Here is a 20,328-nt window from a genome sequence, read left to right as displayed (position 1 = left end):
CCTAATTCTTCGAGATTGGAAATTAAGCTTAAAACTCGATTTCCGACCGTCGACGTCGAGAAAAGAGGCAAAAGTACCTGGCGCGGAAATAACATCAACTTTGACTGCCTTAAATTTAATTTAAACTAAATGCATATTTAATCAGTACGACACAATGGACCGCTTCCCCTCAGGGGGGATTTCCCTTTGCTTCCCCACCGGAGACACGTCAATTTGAACTAGACAATACGGAAGCATGCCACCCCTCGCGCAATTCCCCATCCCTTCGTATCCTTCAGGGATGCAATGCGTAGCTCACCCAAAGTTAATTATCGCATTACTAAACTCGATGGATTGTTGATGTCTGTTCTGATGATGATATAAATTATTAATACAGTCAAATCTAAGTCTAAGCACGTCGATAAAACTATTTATTTACTGAGTTGTAACTAAAAAGGATCGTTTCGTGAAGAATAAACATAATAAAACACTTCTTCTTCTTCTTCTTCACAATGATAAGGCTTGGCAATGGGATTTGGATGCTTGTCCCTATTATCTCCCAGTCACTGCGTTTAGATTTCGTATTATTATTCTAGTGCGCTGATCCTATTTACTACACCAAAAAGCAGCCAACAAAAAAGAAAACAAAAGCCCCGCGCCTGAATTCTCTATACATAAATACAGAAAAGATTGCAATATACTACATATCTATCAAGCAGCCATTGAATCAAAGCAATTTAAACGTAGCAGTGATTATAAAGTGCAAATAAAACAAAAGCCATTAAAAGCCATGCAACTCATGCCATTCAAATAAAGGAAAAAAGGAAACATACACATAAACTCTTCTCGAGTCTGAGGGCTGAGACTCATTTCTGGAACACAAGAAAAGAATGAACACAAAAAATTAAATAAGTAAACAAATAAAATTCAAATTGCAAGTACGTTTTAACTTCCCTATCTAGAACCTTGATTAAATAAACTTTTCAGTCTTAACAATAAAATAATATATACTCTTGTAAATATCGACATTTTTGGTTTTCAATATATCTCTAATGTCTTTGGTTTCCTGCAAGTTGTGTTGTAGTAGTTTGAGTCTTAAATCAGATCTTGTATCTTCGTAAAGTGGACAGTCAAGTATATAGTGGTTGATGTCCCCCGAGTTCCACAATCACAGTCTGGACTATCTCTTTGTCCAATTTTGTGCAAGTACGCTTCAGTTGCAGCCTGTCCGGTTCTTATCCTGTTAATGAACGTACAGAAGTATCTCGAAACGTAGGGAATTTCCTCAAACCAAGCAGGTTTTCCAATGTTTGGCCTTAACTTGGCATACCATCTTCTTTTAAATAATGTTGTTTCACGCCAATCTACCGCCCATTCCTTGTTAATTGAATCTGTGAAATAAGGATATGTGTCCATGACATCAATACACACCTGCCGCGGAGATAATTTTAGACCTTCACGGGCCAAATGATCTGCTGTCTCATTGCCATGAATTCCGCAATGAGATGGTACCCAACACAACTTCACTTCCTGTCTCTCCTTCCCAATTAAACTCAATTTCCTCATAACTGATGCGAGTAAATAGTGCACCGATCTTCCTGGTCTAAAGTTTCTAAGTGCCTGTAGCGTACTTAAGGAATCAGTAAATACAATAGTCTTCTCAAGCTTTTGACGTATTACTATATTGAGAGCTTCGCCAATTGCCAGTATTTCAGCTGCAAAAATGGACATGCAGGCTGGTAGTCCTATCGATAGCTGTGTATCATGGGTGGGAGAGTAAACACCACATCCAACCGCTCTGGGTTCGTGTACAAGGGAACCGTCTGTAAAGAAAAATGCGAAGTCCTTCCATCTGTCTCTCACATATTCCATAAAAATGCTATTGGCTCCCATCATCGTGATACCCCTTATAATGTTCCTGTAAATCGGAATATCAAAGATCAGTCCAAATGCTTCGAAAGATACTTCATATGGGACTGTAAAGCTGCTATGTCTTACGTCTTGTTTAAGATTGAATTTGTCTTTCTTAAGTTCTCTGAGGATTTGTATCGCGAGTGGTGTACGTATCGTCGGGATTTGACGATTTTCCATTTCTAAATTTAATCTTTTAAGCAGCATTATTATTGGACTATTTGTCTGTTGTAAGTTTTTGATTATAAATTTTTTTGCCCTTAGTTTTATTGTTAACTTGAGTGGACGTTCATTAGCTTCCATTTCTAACACATTTGTAGGAGTAGTAATTGGCAAGCCCAAAATGCACCGAAGACCCCGGTATGCCGTTCTTTCCAAGAGCGCGAACGATGTTTGAGGAACTGGCATCATGCTGTGTAACATAAATTCTAGCCTAGATCTAACTAGTGCGCGGTAAAGTATTCTCAGAATTACAGGGTCTCCACCCCACTTGGTCGATGAAATTGCCTTTAAGATATCCATTGCCTTCGTGGCAGCGCCAGTCGATACTCTAATTTGTTCTTTCCAACTCAGTTTTGTATTAAACCGTACCCCGAGGTACCTTATAGAGTTCGTGTATGATATCATTTCACCTCCTATGTATATATTTGGGTAGTTCAATTTCCTCTTCCTGCTAAATATTATGGCCTTAGTTTTTGGAATTGATACCTCCAGAACCCTCCCTTCCAAAAATGTAAAAATAGTCTCCAAAGCCTCATTGAGCGCCTTCGCGCATCTCTCTATGGTGCTATCCGACGTAAATATTACGATGTCATCTGCATAAGACACTGCAGTGCATCCAGTTCCCATTATTTCTTTATTTAATCCATTAATATACAAGTTGAACAATAATGGGCTTAATGGGCTGCCTTGAGGAAGTCCACGGTAGCTTATCCTAGATCCTACTCCATCAGGGTCATCTTTAAGTTTCATCTTCTTCCATTGAAATAATGAAAATATAACATTTATGATCTTGGATGGCACTCCGTGTTGCGACAAAATTTCTACTAGTACCGGAATCGAGACGTTATCGTAAGCTGCTTTTAAATCAAGAAATACAGCTATTAATGGTATTCTCCTGGTCATTGCCATCTGCACCGAGGTTGTGAAATATGATATACAGTGAGCGATTCCCTTTCCCTTTCTAAAGCCAAATAGAAGATGATCAAACAGCATACCCCTCTCGATAAACCATTCCAACCTATTTGCGATAATTTTTTCAAACAATTTTCTGAAACATGATAATAATGATATCGGTCTATAACCCGTGGCCAGTCTTCTATCTCCCCCCTGCTTGGGTATGGGCACTATATTGATGTGGTACCATGTTTTAGGGATATCACCGCCATTTAGTATGATGTTAAATTCCCGCAAAATCTGCTGTTTTGCTGTGGCAGGCAAGGATCTTAGCATTGGGTAAGTAATTTTGTCGCTCCCCGGAGAAGAATTCCTGACGAACGATAAAGCCTTTAACATCTCGGACATACCTATGTGATCTGTAAAGGGGGTTACATTATCATTTTTGTTTATACTCCATGACAAATTGATCTCCCTGCTCTGAGGAACATACACTGGACACACGCTATTCAAAAAAAACGTATGCCAGTTTGTTTGAATAGACGTATCATTTGAACATCCTTGCAGCTGATTTGTAAGAGACCTGATTTTTCCCCATATTTGACTAAGAGGGGTATCTCTATTAATAGAACAGCAGAATCTTCTGAAGTGTTCACGTTTTTTGCCTATTAACAATTTTTTAGCCTTTGCAATATACCTTTTGGCAATAATATAATTTACTTCCGTTTTGTTACTCGAGAATTCCTTTATCAGAAATCTTCTTAAGTTTACCACTCTGTCGCATTCCATATCCCACCATGGGCAAAGATGTTCATTATCTGTGTTCTGATATTTTAACGGGGATGACACTTGCTTAGCCTCCTGCATAACATTTGCCAAATCCTCCAGTGTATTTCCCAGTCCCATGCTTAAACATCTCTGTACATGTCCACCATACATTTTCCAATCATGTGTTTCCCTTGTGAGACGGCGATTGTATTTTTGTCTTCGTTTAGTTACTAAATTAATGGCGAAATGTGTGGTGACAGGGAAATGATCGCTCCCTAGCGTGTCGTCTGTTGTTAGGCAGACAGCTGATGTTGCAATATCTGGAGAGCATATCATAAGATCAATAACGCTAACATTGTTGTTGGGGGACAGTAAAGTGGATTTGCCATCGTTGATGACGCACAGATTATACTTATTTATAATTGCCTGTAAAGCTCTACCCCTTTGGTTTATCAAATGTGCGCTACTCCATGCGGGCAAGTGCGCGTTAAAATCACCCAATAGCACGAAATTTGAATGATGCGGAATCTCTCTAAGCACGTCTTCCCATTCTTCTGAGCCGAAGTGAACGTCTGGGGGGATGTATCCGGCGAGAATAGTGATGTTATTTATGGAAATGCATAAAAAGTGTGCTCTATCCACCGAACATGAAACGTTATCATAATATGTGAAGTTTATTTTTTTATTTATTAAAATAGATAAACCTCCATATCCGTCATCTCTACATATGTATAAATGACTATATTGAGGTGTGGATATAATATATTTTTGCTTCATCCAAGTTTCAGTAATTATCACTATCTTTATTCTTGGCAAGACCCCTCGAATTCCAAAGTAATGTCCTCATCGATAGGAATTTCTTCTTCTAGAAATACTCTTTGTCTTCTTCTGTCTTGCATTACTAAATTATTTAAATTTGTAAATGTTTCTTCACCTTCTGACTCTGATATTGGGTCTTGAGATTCTTTTGTAAAGGTAAGTGGAGTTCTGATTTCTTTTGTAAATGCTACACCTCGTGTAGACATATTACCAGGTGGCTTTTTGTGTGGATTTTTTATTTTGTTGTGAGTTTTTTCTTCTGGGGAGGCAGGAAACTTTCGTTTAGAACTCTCTTGACTTTTATATCCCATCGTTGGTGAGGTCATTGTTGAGTTTTTTGGAGTAGTTCCAGTGATTTTTTGTTGTGTTTGTTTTTTGACTATATCAGAGTAGTCCACCACTTGTCTTCGAGGCGCTGTGCTAGCAGCAAAATTGATTGTCCTCTGTATAACGTCATCTTTCTTTAGAGGAGGAAAATCAGTGTGGTATATATTTCTAATGTTTTTCTCTAGCTGCACTTGTTCAGGGTTCTTTATTAGTAGATTAGCTTCATAAGCCGAGTAATTATGAGTGGCCATAATTTCTTTTATTTTCTTTTGGCGTAAGTATTCTGGGCACACTCTGTTTGCTAACGGAGTACCAGCCTCAGTAGAAAGGTGTGGTTGTCCACAATGAATACATTTTATAATGTCGCTTTGACACATATGTAAATCATGATGATCAGAACACCTAGAACATCTCTTTTGCGACTTGCACAACGTTTTTGTATGTCCATATCTTAAACAATTAAAACATTGTATGACAGGGGAAATGTACACTTCCGGAATACGATGGCTATACCAAATTGATACGTGTCTAGGTAATGTAGTACCTGCAAACGTAGCGACAATAGTTCCTGTTGTTACAAATATTATTTCTCCTTGTTCATTGGTTGTTTTTCTTTTTAATCTTCTGATATGTAAAACTTCACGTCTATTTTCCGTTTTTATTAATTTTAAAATTGTTTCTTCTGATAATGAGGTATCGACACCCCGAATAATTCCTTTGCATGTTACTCTGTGTGAGGGGATGAATGCCCTCCAGTTTTCTTTTTTGACTAAAAAACATGATAAAAATTCATTAGCATTGTTATAATTGTTAAACTCAGTCTCAATCCTGTTTCTCCCTCTTTTGTCCACTCTCAAGATTCCTCTTAAACCGCTTTCAAACAGTTTTTTGCCTACTTGCATATCATGCAAGTTTCCAATACTCTTATCCAAGGATTCCACATATACTATATATGGGGGTAAATCCATACAACAATATCTGTTATTATCATTGTTGTGTGAATTTTCATTAATTTTATCGGGGGGACTTAATTGAATTGGTGAACCAAACATTTGCTCCGATGGTTGTGATCCGCCATCTGTTACTGATGGCGGATCCACAATTGGATTATTCATTTTAAGAGCCGGTAAACCCGGCTCTTTGAGATACCTTTTATGAGCGACTAAATTTCTTTCTTATTGTTTGAAATTAAATCTATCACTTACCGCGGGGCTTAGATTACTTAACTAGTATTTAATCAGCGCACTAGAAATAACCAGAACCACCTTCGGAATTAATAAAACACTTAATTATAATAAATTAATTAAAACTTGACAAGAAATCATTTCTGTCAAAAAATCGAAATGAAAGGAAGGGCTACCAACTTAAATTTTATCAAATTTAAAAATAACTAAATATTTTTAATGAAATTATTTATTTAAAATTTAAATTGTTATTAAACTAAAAAATTGAAATGATAATTACATTAATAAAAGCAAAAATCTTGGTAATTTCTTTTAATCTCAACCCAATGTTAATTAAAGCAGATTATTTTAGAAAAATTTCAAGTCGATAAAAACTATTTACTTACTGAGTTGTAACTAAAAAGGATTAATTCGTGTAGAATAAACATAATAAAACACTTAATAATTAGATAATTAATAATAAATTAATTAAAACTTGATTCTGCCAAAAAATCGAAATGATAGGAAGGGCTACCAACCTCAATTTTATCAAATTTAAAAATAACTAATTTTTATTGAAATATTATTAATGAAATTATTTATTTATAATTTAAATTGTTATTAAATTAAAAGATTTAAGTAATAATTACATTAATAAACACAAAAATCTTGGTAATTCCTTTTAATCTCAACCCAAGATTAATTAAAGCAAAGATTATTTTAGAAAAGAATTTCAAGTCGATAAAAACTATTTACTTACTGAGTTGTAACTAAAAAGGATTAATTCGTGTAGAATCAACATAATAAAACACTTAATAATTAAATAATTAATAATAAATTAATTAAAACTTGATTCTGTCAAAAAATCGAAATGATAGGAAGGGCTACCAACTTGAATTTTATCAAATTTAAAAATAACTAAATATTTTTAATGAAATTATTTATTTAAAATTTAAATTGTTATTAAACTAAAAAATTGAAATGATAATTACATTAATAAAAGCAAAAATCTTGGTAATTTCTTTTAATCTCAACCCAATGTTAATTAAAGCAGATTATTTTAGAAAAATTTCAAGTCGATAAAAACTATTTACTTACTGAGTTGTAACTAAAAAGGATTAATTCGTGTAGAATAAATATAATAAAACACTTAATAATTAGATAATTAATAATAAATTAATTAAAACTTGATTCTGCCAAAAAATCGAAATGATAGGAAGGGCTACCAACTTAAATTTTATCAAACTTAAAAATAACTAAATAATATTTTTAATGAAATTATTTATTTAAAATTTAAATTGTTATTAAACTAACAAATTGAAGTGATAATTACATTAATAAAAGCAAAAATCTTGGTAATTTCTTTTAATCTCAACCCAAGGTTAATTAAAGCAAAGATTATTTTAGAAAAGAATTTCAAGTCGATAAAAACTATTTACTTACTGAGTTGTAACTAAAAAGGATTAATTCGTGTAGAATCAACATAATAAAACACTTAATAATTAGATAATTAATAATAAATTAATTAAAACTTGATTCTGTCAAAAAATCGAAATGATAGGAAGGGCTACCAACTTGAATTTTATCAAATTTAAAAATAACTAAATAATATTTTTAATGAAATTATTTATTTATAATTTAAATTGTTATTAAACTAAAAAATTAATACTTTTTTTGTAGGTGTTGGAATCGTTTTAATAACCGTAAGCGGAATAGCATGGAAATTAACTTCTCACGATTCCTCAACATGTCGATCCATGCTCGGTTTGGGATCCACCGAATCGGTTGATGCTTGCGCCCGACGTTTCGTGCCACGATTACCCCCATCTTACGGTCGACCCCATCATCCATACGCAGCGATGATGTACCCAGAATTCCAATATCGCCCACCACCACCAAGTTACCAAGCTTCCATGCAAGAGTACCGCCTAAGACTTCTCCTTTTGGATCGGGGGCACACCCCTCAAATCCAAGCGGGGATTCAAAACGCAGTTTCGCCACCACCGACTTATCGGAGTCACGCTGGAAGTTTATTAAGGTAAATTTGATTAATTTTGTGGTTTAAAGCGATTTATTTAAATTGGTTTTGAATCTTATAGGGCTCCTTTATCGAGTAGAAGAGATGCGCAATCGGAATATAGTTGCCCCCCTTCGTATAGATCGCAAACGTCTTCATCAAATCGTCCAAATGGGGCTAATAACAACACTTTACCGCCATCTTCAGTATTACATAGTAGGGCGCAATCGTTGAGTTTATCCGAATCGAATCACGAATCGGTTAACGTTGTTCTTCATAACGCTGAGGAGGATATCGGGTTGGATAATATCACGTTGGACAGTTTGAAAATGGAACCAGAACCGGAATTGAATCCGTTAAAAATGTTATTGAAAGGGAGTACGAGTGATTTGGAAGGGAACAAAGATGGGAATTTGGTGACGATCGTGCAAACGAGCGATCAAAGCCCGGTTATTGTGACGGTTAGCGGAAGCTCGAATACGGAGGAGTTGAATTTGCAAACCACCGACATTCAATCAGAAATGCAAATTTTAGCCCATTTATAGCTAGAACCAAACAGTTTTTATTGTATTAATTTCTTTTAAGCGAAATCAATTAATGTTATGGGTAAATTAAATTAATACAATCAAAAACTGATTAAATTAACGATTAAAAGAGAGATTGTGAATACTTTTTTTTTGTAAATTCGTGTAAATAATTTATTGTAATAGTAAGTAGATAAATTGCGATTATTATTGTGTTTTTTCTCGTATTTTACCAACCACCAGTGTATATTTTAATTATTAATTTTTATTTCATCAAGTAGATTGGTAAATAAACTTTGTATATTTGAAATACTGTGCCTATACTAAGTAATAAATAAAAAAAACTGAGATAATGTAGATATTGTTGTAATATACGCAAACAAATCATATTAAAGATTTTTTTTATAATAAATTAAAAAAATTATAAATGCTGTTTTATTTATATTAATTAAATTTGTCAAAAAATGACATTTCAATTTATTATTAATTTGGCGGGAAATATGAATTTATAATTTTTTCGGCACAATTTCTATTTTACCGACATATTTTACAGTTCCCTGTAATCGATAATAATAAAAATCATTAATTTTAATCCAAACGTATATTTCAGAATAAATCAACACATTTGTATATAAACGGTTCCAAAAAGAAAAAAAAAATAACGTAATTACAATTCACAAAACCGATTTTAAACTTAATGTATCACTGATATTACAAAAAAAAGTGCGATTTTAACAATTGCAACCCCTTGCAATGAATATTATTAATAATCCAAAGCCCATTCGTTATCTTGGAGGAAGGCATCGACGACTTCTTTCATTGCAAAGTTTGGAATCAGTTGATCTTGTGTTAATTGTACTCTTGTAACTGGATCGAAATGGCCCACGCGCTAAAATTTAACACATTAAGCGTTGTGAAATGAATTAAAAGGGATTTTTTTACTTGTAAATGTTCTTCGATGTCTTTTTTTTCGTAAGTAATCCCACTGGGGGTTATAACCGGTTCTTGTAAGATTTCAAAACTAATTTTTCCACATAAATAATCTGGCACGTCGCGTTTCTATAAATCAAAAATAAATATAAAAAAGAAATTTAAAAAAATAATTATTAGACTTCACTCTTCGTTTTTCTTCAACTTTTGCAAAAAGAGTATTTAATTCTGTAAGATAATTGTCCTAAAACATAATTAATACATCAATTAAATTAATTGGAATAAATTAATAAATAAATTACACATTTTTCTTCAATTTCGTGAATATTCTCTTCTGTAAATGAATTATCTTCTTTAAGATTATTAATCAGTCTATCACGGTCGTCCACAAGTAACTTATTCAGATATGTTTGCAATTCGATCTCTTGAGCAATCCTTTTTTCCTCTTGTATTGTAAATCTTTTCTTCCTAGCCATGCGTAACAACGCGGCAATATCGTCACCGTAATTTAATTTCTGTTCTTTTGATAAATCGAAAGCTCTTTGTAAATGTTTAACCGCTTCGTCGTAATTTTCAGTTTCAAGGAGAGCTTGTCCCAGAAAAAAGTGTCCTTTTACCAGATTTTGATCCATATCTAATGCCCTGCGACAATCTGTACAAGCTTGATCGTATTTTAATAATTTTAAATAACATAATGCTCGATTTGTGAAGTAATGGGCAATATCTGGATTTTTAATCTAAAAAAAAATAATAATAAATAAATTTTTTTTATTAACATGAAGTTAGCTTCAAATTTTGACATGAAGTGTCAAAACATGATTTTATTTAATATTGTTGATTTTAATTAATTAATTAATTATTAATAACTTACTATGGCTTTACTATAACAATTCACAGCATCTTCATATTTACGAAGACCAAACAGTCGGTTTCCTTGTTCTTTGAGTTCTTTATCGGATAAATTAGCAGTTGAATACATGTATTTGCTCATTTTAACGAATTATTAAACTAAGTTAGTTTAGATGGCACACTTTAAGCACTGGATGTTTCTAAGATACTGTTAAACTATTTTTAGTTAACGGAGTAAACGTTGAAACTGTGATGGGTAATGATGTTATTCATCGTTTTATTTTTATTAGGTTCATTCCGTTTGATGATTTAACATAATTTGGGAGGATTTTTTATCAAACTTTCAATTGAATTGTTGAGAGAAAACAATTTTTGCATTCACGACACGCACAAAATCAATGATGGGGAATTTTGTGTTTCTATTTTATTTAGGGGAATTTATTTTCCTTTGGAAGTGTTGGTATGAACGGACACGGTAAGTATTCTTTCAAAATGTCATTAATAGATGGAGCGATTTGAGTAATAATAATAATTAATTTAATATTTATTTTAATTTGTACTTAATTTCGATGTAAATAAATTATTATTAAGAAAATTAATTTTACCTAATCTGTAATTATAATTTAAAATTTAAATCGGTTAATACGTCGCACAATAGATGGCGCTTTAAACAATTATGATCACAACCGAAACTCATTTTTATATATTTTTTCTTCATTTAGTTATTAGAACTAAAAAGGTGTTGAGAAAAGTCGAAATAATTATTTAAGTATAGTCTTAACAATTAATCTCACCTGAATTTATTTAAAAAATCGTTTTTTCTTGATAAATCCTAACGTTTGATTTTCGTACCAACCTAAAATTTTGTTACAAAAAAAACATCAAATTTATTTATAACTTAATTTAATAATGATTATTTTTCTTAAAAAATGTTCTTATAACCTAAAACATTGATAAAACATACTTTACTAATAAAGTTGATAAAAATGAAAGAAAATAAATTATTTTTAAAACTATGCAACCCAACATACATTTGACAGAATTGTTAAAATTCTGTCATGTAAAACTTTATTTTATTTATTTATGCGTTTTGATTAACTTTTATGTCAATTGTAAAATGATAAAACCAGAATGGTCGTTAAGAAGATAATGAATAAAGTTATATTTGGAACTTACCTCTATTTATGGATAAAATCGTCTCAACTAAAAATTTTGACTCATCCTTTTTAAACAAAGTGTTGATTTGAATAATTCTCCGTTATCTTAACTTAATTTTCAACTTTAATTTTGCTTTTATAAACTAAAAAAAAAATTTTAATAATTTAATCACAACCTAAACACATTTTTATATATTTTTTCTTCATTTAGTTATTGGAACGAAAAAAATCTGTCAGAAATTTCATCTGACGTTGACGTTTAATTTTAGTACCAACCTAAAATTTTGTTACAAAAAAACCTAAAATTTGTTTGTTTAAATTAATTAGACAATATAATGACTATCTTTCTTAAAAAAAATGTTTTTTATAATCTAAAAGGTTGATAAAACATATTTTACTAATAAAGTTGATAAATTAAGATGAATTAAATTATTTTTAAAACTATGCAACCCAATATACAGTTGACAGAATTGTTAAAATTCTGTCATGCAAAACTTTATTTTAGCTTTTTAATTGACCTTTATATCAATTGTAAAATGATAAAACTAGAATGGTCGTTAAGAAACATCTAAATCATAATAGGACGCTTTCATGCCATCTTTAAGAGGTTGTTTTTCAAGGTAAACTCATTTTCATATATTTTCTTCTCTTCATTTAGTTGTTGGAACCAAAAAGATATTGAGAAAAGTCGTAATATTAATTTAAGTGTAATCTTAACAATTAATCTTACCTAAATTTGTTTAAAAAATTGTTTTTTCCTGAAATATCCTTCGAAGAAATTTGATCTGACGTTGATGTATTGACGTTTAATTTTCGTACCAACCTAAAATTTTGTTACAAAAAAAAACGTAAAATTTATGTTTAAATTAACTTAATTTAACAATAAAATGAATATTTTGCTTCAAAAAAAAATTCTTGTAACCTAAACCATTGATAAAACATACTTTATTAATAAAGTTGATAAATTTTAATAAAAATAAATTATTTTTAAAACTATGCAACCCAATATACACTTGACAGAATTGTTAAAATTCTGTCATGTAAAACTTTATTTTATTTATTTTTGCTTTTTAATTAACCTTTATATCAATTGTAAAATAATAAAACCAAAATGGTCGTTAAGAAACATCTAAATCATATTAAGAAGCTTTTTTAAGAAGATGTTTATATATGTTCTTTTCTTCGTTTAATTATTGCAGCCAAAAAGATATTGAAAAAAGTCGTAATAATTATTTAAGTATAATCTTAACAATTAATCTTACCTGAATTTATTTAAAAAATCGTATTTTATTGATAAATAAAAAAAAAACGTTTAATTTTCGTACCAACCTAAAATATTCTTACAAAAAAAAACGTAAAATTTATGTTTAAATTAACTTAATTTAACAATAAAATGAATATTTTTCTTATAACCTAAAAGATTGATAAAACATACTTTACTAATAAAGTTGATAAATTTCAATGAAACTAAATTATTTTTAATAGTATGCTACTCAATTACAGTTGACAGAACTAATTTATTATTAGAACTAAAAAGATATTGAGAAATCATAATAATTATTTAAATATACGATGAAGAATAAATCTAATCTTACCTGAATTTATTTAAAAAATCGTCCGAAGAAACTTCACTCGATCTGACGTTGACATATTCACGTTTAATATTCGTACCAACCTAAAATAATGTGACAAAATAAATTAAAAAAAGCGGGAAATTCAAAAAATTGAAATCAAATCAATCAATTTGACATACATTTTTATTTGAGATATTCATCTAACGATTTCTCTTAATAGGTAACCATGTGAAGACTGAGTTTCTCGTCGATAAATACTAGCGCATCTAAAAATACTATAATTTACACGGACTTTTTTTCCGTATTATTACAAAAACGGGCCGCATGTAATAAAAAAAATCTCGCGTAAACCTTTTTTTTTTATTAACAAAAAACAACTTTCAACTTAGGAATTTGACTTTATCAAGAAGTTTTACTTTCAAAGAGAATTCATCTTTTGAAACGTCTTCGAAAGCATAACAAATAACAATTAATTAACTAGGACCTTAACAAAGATATGTCGATTTCTATTTTATTTTATTTTTTTTTTACTTTTTTCGATTGTCCCCAAATCTTTTATTTTTTACATTCTCGTTTTAATCATTATAGGTCATAATTTGATTAGCTTAATACTAAGCGACAAAGTCAAATTCTTTATTCATCTTAGGCCAGTTTAAAGAAAAACGATGAGTTCTTCTACATTTTTTTTTCTTTAAGATGTAGATCTTAGATGTGTTTTTCTAGATTATGCTTCTAGTTTTTTTTTTATAGACATTTTTTCGTTCTAGACATTTATTTATTTTAAGTCTGGCGTGATTATTTTCGTTATTATTTTTGGTTCACGTTCGTCATGTAAAAGAATAAAAAAGAACTAGGCTCTATATCATGTACAATAGCAAAAATCACGGTTTTTTTTCGCATCCAAATTTACACATTCAATAGTTTTCGAATATATTAATAAAATTGTTGTAAAAAAGTATTTATATGCAAAATTTAAATTTATACTTTCACACCAACGCCATCTCTTGTTGATTAGCTGTTTCAAATAACAATATTTAAATCAATTCGATATTATCGACAAGGAACAATAACTATTAATATATCAATACGAAACACAATATTTACTTAACAATTATTGACATTTCTAACGTATTAAGGGACATCTCAAACGTCAATAAGTCATTTCTAACTTAATAAATGTCATTTCTTACATAAATGATACTTTATACGATAAAATATTATTTCTTACTTTTTAATAGTTCTCCGTTGACAATCATCTTATATCATCTTCGTTTTGTTTCTTAACCTTTCATTTTGTATGAATGTAAATAAACGGGTAACACAAAACTTCGTTTTAACCTAAAATTTTTGACAAGTTGATAAGTTAGATTTCTAATTAACCATAAATTGGATACGTTCCTAAATACTGCTGTCAATAAATTAATTTTACAACAATTTTATTAAATACTCATCTTATTCATATTTTTTTTTGTATTTCTTTATTCTAATAATAAATTTAGGACCCACTTTTTATTAGTTTTTTAAACTCCGACTCAGCCTTAGTAAAGTTATAGGTATTTTTTTCGTTTACAGTAAAATCAGCTTATTTTTAAACGTTTCAGCTATTATTTTATTGGTTTTCGCGCAACACACAGCTTTATTCGCCTCAATTTTATTAAAAACTATGATTAACGAGTACTTTTTTCGTTAAACATTACACATACATTTTTCTCGTTAATTTCTTTACAGTTTTCTTTAAACACTGATTATTCCATTTTTTGGTTTCTTGTATATACTTTTTTTTTAATATTCTTTTTTACCCTGTATTACATATAGTTACATCAGAAGCGGTTATTATTATTAATTAAATAGTTGCTATCTTTTTATCAATAAAGATCGGAGTAGTGGGTCCTTTTTTTAATTAATTAATTTATTAATTAGGATTCGTTAGGATTTTTCGTGCCAATTCCTTATTGTTTATTGTAAGTTGGGTTATGATTTATGATTTATTTTAAATCTTAATGACAACGTTTTTTTTGAAACACATTTTTTGACTTTTTTTTGTTATCAATGAGATTTAAAATAATCAATTTAAAATAGCACCTAAAATACACCGTATTTTTATAAATACTTCTTATTTTTCCTATTTTTTTCCACCATCTAATTGTAAAGGGCTCAACAAAATCTCACTCACACCTTTATTTAACTGATTATTATTCTGTCTCACTCCTTTATTATTAATAATCTCATCATTTCTTCTTTCACCATCAACAGCACTTTCGTTCACGATAGCACCTGAATTCATCGTTGTTGTCACTAAATCAACAACAAGACAAGAAGTTTCATCGCATTCATCACTGTTATTAAATCTATTTTTATTATTCGTTTGAGTTGGTTGATGGACGATCGAAAATTGTTCTTCTTGCACTTGAATGACGTTTTTGGTGTTTTTCTCCGAGTGACGATTATTAATAATATTGTTATCGTCGCTTTCGCTGCCGCTCGATACGGATTCGATTTCGAATGTAGCTTCGAAGTTTTGGAGTTCGATGAAGGAATTGTCGGGCGACGGTGGTCGATGGGTGACGCAATTGAATTCGGCGAGATCCGGTATGGAAATGAGTGGGATTTCGGGAGGCTTTTGTGTGGCGTGGGTGATGATTTCGTCTTCAACGTAAATTATCGGTTCCTTAAAAAAATTATTTAAGATATATTATATTAAAACAAATTTTAATCATTTATATACAGTGTGTTAATTAATTATCGCACCTGAGTATGCAACCAATATCACAGTATTGGCGCAGTATCGTGAAAAAAATTTCAGTTGTCAATGTCAACTTTAATTTTATTATTATATTCGTAATCTTCATAAAAAATCCTTTAAAATGAGTACAAACTCGATATATTTAACTTTAATATTAATGGAGATACAATCACTTCCGGTTTGAAACGTCAACGTCAATTTTGACATATTTGTTATCTTCATTAAAAAACTTTTAAAATAAGTCCAAACATGACGCACTTATCTCAAAAAACAAAAAAGTTAGAATAAAAAAACATTAAACCGGAAGTTAGCAATTTAATTTTTAAATATTAATACCAACCTTAATTTTTTATTTTTTTATTATATTTTTGTTTTTGTAACAAAGATTAAGACATTTTATAAAAATTAAGAATATGTCAAAATGACATTGACATTTCAAACCGGAAGTTGCTTATATCTCGAGTAATATTGGAATTAAACGTATCATGTTTGGACTCATTTTAAAGGATTTTTCACGACGATTACAAATATGTCAAAATTGACGTTGACATTCTTAACCGGAAGTTGACCATAACTTCATTAATATTGAAGACAAATATGTCGTGTTTGTACTCATTTTAAAGGATTTTTCACGAGGATTACAAATATGTCAAAAAGTTAGAATAAAAAACATTAAACCCGAAGTTAGCAACAATGAAAGTAGCAATTTAATTTTTAAATATTAATACCAACCTTAATTTTTGATTTTTTTTTTATTATATTTTTGTTTCTGTGACAAATTTTAAGACATTTTATAAAAATTAAGAAACTGTCAAAATGACATTGACATTTCAAATCGGAAGTTGCTTATATCTCGAGTAATATTGGAATTAAACGTATCATGTTTGAACTCATTTTAAAGGATTTTTCACGAATATGTCAAAATTGACGTTGACATTCTTAACCGGAAGTTGAGCATAACTTCATTAATATTGGAGATAAATATGTCGTGTTTGTACTCATTTTAAAGGATTTTTAATGACGATTACAAATACGTCAAAATTGAGGTTGACATTTTAAACTTGAAGTTAGTTATCATATAATAGACATGAGAACTTCATGGTGTTCTTCCATGATGTATTCTTTATTACAAAAAATCTTTAAAATGAGTAAAAAGATGACGCACTTATCTCAAAAAACAAAAAAGTTAGAATAAAAAACATTAAACCCGAAGTTAGCAACAATGAAGGTAGCAATTTAATTTTTAAATATTAATACCAACCTTAATTTTTTATTTTTTTATTATATTTTTGTTTTTGTAACAAAGATTAAGACATTTAATAAAAATTAAGAATGTCAAAGTGACATTGACATTTCAAACCGGAAGTTGCTTATATCTCGAGTAATATTGGAATTCAACGTATCATGTTTGGACTCATTTTAAAGGATTTTTCACGACGATTACAAATATGTCAAAATTGACGTTGACATTCTTAACCGGAAGTTGACCATAACTTCGTTAATATTGAAGATAAATATGTCGTGTTTGTACTCATTTTAAAGGATTTTTAATGAAGATTACAAATATGTCAAAATTGAGGTTGACATTTTAAACCTGAAGTTAGTTATCATATAATAGAAGTTTTATAATTGAAATTAATTTAGTGTTCGTCACTTTTCCGCACTCTCAGTGTTGAGATATATCGATTTTGATACCATAGATGATGTTGAGGATGTACAAGTGTGATATTCCAGGATATTAGGGACAATGTTGAGTGCTATCAAGGACAATGTTTACTGAACCTTAGGTTGATGTTGATTTTGCCGTAGGCAAGATGGAGGAAGGCCAAGAACGATACTCATCGCTATTAGGAAAAATGTTGAAAGATATTTGAAATGATATTGGCGCATACAAAGGATGCTTAGAGATATTAAAAAATCCCATAGATGATGTTGAGGATGTCCAAGTGTGATATTCCAGGATATTCTAGAAAAGTTTGAGTGATCCAGGGAGATTAATAAATTGAAAGGGATGATGAGATCAATGGGGACATACTTTGAAAGCAAATATTTGGAGATGAACGTTGAAAAAAAAAATCTGCAATTATAGGAAATGAAAAGGCAAAAAAAGGGGTTGGAAGGAGGGAGATGTGGATGAGGTAAGGAACTTTACGTACTTAGGTTTTGCATTTCAAGCGGATAATGGGGTGGGAGTTCATGTTAGGCAAAGAATTAGAAAGACAAGTGGACTATTGCAGAAATATTGCAAGTAGGTCGAGCAAAGAGACTCCGGGACATACAGGGTGTTTCTGTGAACTAATTTAGAAGAATGAAATTTGACAGACAACTGTTGCTAATAAAATGGCAGGCACACGGAGAAGATGGGATTCAAAACGAGGCATGGGTGGAGGCAACGGTGGAGGTAAGGGAGATATTGTAGATGGCGTTGAGCAAGGTATGGAAGAGAGAAGGGTTTCCGAAGAGGTAGACGACGGCGATAATAAGATAGAGAAATGGATCAAAAGGGGGGAAGCTTTATGCTTTATTTATAGATCTAAAGGCGACGTTTGACAGAGATTAAATAGAGAGAAATTATGGAAGGAGAAAGTGTAATGATGTAGGGGTGAAGATATGTGGATGGAAGGAGCAAGGGCTTTTAGAGGATGTGCTGGGAGTCTCTACACCATCTCTGGTGAAGTGTAGTGAGTTGAGGGAGGAGGTGATGGATTGGCGACAGGTGTTGGGGGGGAGGACGGAGGGAAGAAGATGGATGGGGGAGGTGGTGCCAGCGAGGCAGGGGAAAGGGGTAGGATTTAGATTAGTTATGGATAATGTTGTTCTTTTTTGTAATATTGTAATCTTCTGGAGACAATAAATTATTATAATTATTATTAACACCAAAATTATTAGTTTAATCACAAAAAAATAAAATAATGCACATGTTCATTTGACATAATTCAAAGATTGGTTATTGTTTGTTAAGAAAAATCAAGTAGGCTGATGTCAAAAGACGTCATAACGACAAATTATGATTTTTATTGATAAATCATCCTTTAAAATTTTTCGCATCAATTTAGAAACACTCTGTATAGTGAGAAAGGAGTTGAAACTGACGAAGATAAGGTTGGAAGCATTTTGGGAAGGTTTATGGGGGGGTAATATAATACAACTTATTTTTACAGCCAAGCTGGATAAGCTTCATAGTGAAGGTGCTTTTAATTAGTCAAACAAAGCATATTTTGATTGAAAGGAGAAAAAACATTTTTTAATAAGAGTGTTCCTATTTCATTCAACGTTTAACTGCCACCAAAACGAGATATACAGGGTGATTCACATAAGAACCGACACAGAGCAGGGACATGTAGAGGACAATAAATTAAAATGATTTAATGCAACTTATCTCTATACCAAGTTGTACCCCTGAGGAGTTATAGGCCTTCAAAGTTGGTCTTAAATTTTTAAAACATTGAATATCTTCGTAATACATTAAGCTAGAAAAACCATTATCACCTCATTTCATGTGGAATTTAATTCTAAAACTTTTTTTACTCTTACTATTTTTTAGAAAACATTGTCGTTTTCATAAAAAACTCAAAAAACTAAAGACGCGTATCTTGTTAATGCTACTTAAAATATATATAATTTGAGAAATAAACTGTTTATTATGAGCTAAAAAGACATCATCCATAAACCAATTTAGTTTAGGCATAATAATTTTTTAGTGATAAAGAGAAAATCCCCAAAATGTCAAAATTAAGTACTTTTGGTTTTAAAATCGATCATAACTCAAGAATGAAAGGTGATGACGAAAACTTTTTTAGGAATAAATTGTTTATTATGAACTAAAAAGATATTATTGATAAACAGATTTTGTTTAGATGTAATGATTTTCTAGTGATAAAGAGAAAATCCCCATAATGTCAAAATTGAGTACTATTGTTATCAAAATCGATCATTACTCAAAAATTAATTGTGATGGAGATAAGTTTTTTTGAAATAAATTGTTTATTATGAACTAAAAAGACATCATCCATAAACAGATTGGGTTTAGTTATAATGATTTTCTAGTGATAAAGAAAAAATCACCAAAATGTCAAAATTGAGTACTTTTGGTATTAAAATAGATCATAATTCAAAAATTAAAGGTGATGGAGAAAAGATGGAGAAAACCTTGTCGTCAAATAACTTTATAACCTATTTGTCAAGTTTAAAAACCAAGTATTTGGTCAAAAAAGTCATAAAAATGATTTACTTACTGAGTTATATCGATTCGTGAAGAATAAACATAATGAAACACTTAATAATTAGATAATTAATAATAAATTAATTAAAACTTGACAAGGAACCGTCTCTGTCAAAAAATTGAAATGATAGGAAGGGCTACCAACCTCAATTTTATCAAATTTTAAAATAACTAATTTTTAGGGAAATATTATTAATGAAATTATTAATTTATAATTTGAATTGTTATT

At 30.5% G+C, this 20,328-nt stretch overlaps 3 protein-coding genes and 1 long non-coding RNA gene across 7 annotated transcripts in view; 1 reads left to right on the top strand and 3 right to left on the bottom strand.

The window, feature by feature from the left end:
• LOC111413529 (probable serine/threonine-protein kinase DDB_G0282963) overlaps nucleotides 1-9,052 on the top strand; it is a 155,453-nt gene extending 146,401 nt beyond the window's left edge. For both annotated transcript variants that reach the window (XM_071196088.1, XM_023044534.2), the window contains 2 exons: nucleotides 7,764-8,121; nucleotides 8,183-9,052. In XM_071196088.1, the coding sequence (XP_071052189.1) occupies nucleotides 7,764-8,121; nucleotides 8,183-8,645 (821 nt within the window). In that variant the 3' untranslated portion in view covers nucleotides 8,646-9,052. The remainder of the gene's footprint in view (nucleotides 1-7,763; nucleotides 8,122-8,182) is intronic.
• A 158-nt stretch (nucleotides 9,053-9,210) lies between these two features.
• Nucleotides 9,211-10,863, bottom strand: LOC111413596 (STIP1 homology and U-box containing protein 1). The gene is made up of 5 exons (XM_023044620.2): nucleotides 10,426-10,863; nucleotides 9,857-10,291; nucleotides 9,742-9,798; nucleotides 9,567-9,683; nucleotides 9,211-9,513 (listed from the first exon to the last, which is right to left on the bottom strand). Exons 1-5 carry the CDS (start codon nucleotides 10,543-10,545, stop codon nucleotides 9,388-9,390), a joined length of 855 nt encoding a protein of 284 aa, XP_022900388.2. The 5' UTR covers nucleotides 10,546-10,863; the 3' UTR covers nucleotides 9,211-9,387.
• A 1,153-nt stretch (nucleotides 10,864-12,016) lies between these two features.
• LOC139429744 (uncharacterized) lies at nucleotides 12,017-12,852 on the bottom strand. The gene is made up of 3 exons (XR_011640312.1): nucleotides 12,823-12,852; nucleotides 12,291-12,383; nucleotides 12,017-12,208 (listed from the first exon to the last, which is right to left on the bottom strand). It is a non-coding gene; the product is annotated as an uncharacterized lncRNA (long non-coding RNA).
• Nucleotides 12,853-13,166: 314 nt separating this feature from the next.
• The window catches only part of LOC111413605 (uncharacterized), a 55,773-nt gene continuing 48,611 nt past the window's right edge, over nucleotides 13,167-20,328 (bottom strand). For 2 of the 3 annotated variants that reach the window (XM_071196083.1, XM_071196082.1), the window contains exon 6: nucleotides 13,300-15,802. In XM_071196083.1, coding sequence (XP_071052184.1) covers nucleotides 15,257-15,802 — 546 coding nt within the window. In that variant the 3' untranslated portion in view covers nucleotides 13,300-15,256. Of the gene's footprint in view, nucleotides 13,236-13,299; nucleotides 15,803-20,328 lie in introns of those variants that run through there. The other variant, XR_011640417.1, reaches the window with a different exon arrangement.

This window comes from Onthophagus taurus, chromosome 5, assembly GCF_036711975.1.
Source record: "Onthophagus taurus isolate NC chromosome 5, IU_Otau_3.0, whole genome shotgun sequence".
Taxonomy (NCBI): domain Eukaryota; kingdom Metazoa; phylum Arthropoda; class Insecta; order Coleoptera; family Scarabaeidae; genus Onthophagus; species Onthophagus taurus.
Note: the sequence above shows the minus strand (reverse complement) of the source record. Positions and strands in the feature narration are given on the sequence as shown.

Coding starts and splice junctions, on each gene's coding strand:
- LOC111413596 (XM_023044620.2), bottom strand. CDS start 10,545: ATGAGCAAATACATGTATTCAACTGCTAATTTATCCGATAAAGAACTC. Junction 9,684..9,741: donor AAGTTGAAGAAAAACGAAGA/GTGAAGTCTAAT, acceptor TTTGATTTATAG/AAACGCGACGTGCCAGATTA. Junction 9,514..9,566: donor ACATCGAAGAACATTTACAA/GTAAAAAAATCC, acceptor GTTAAATTTTAG/CGCGTGGGCCATTTCGATCC.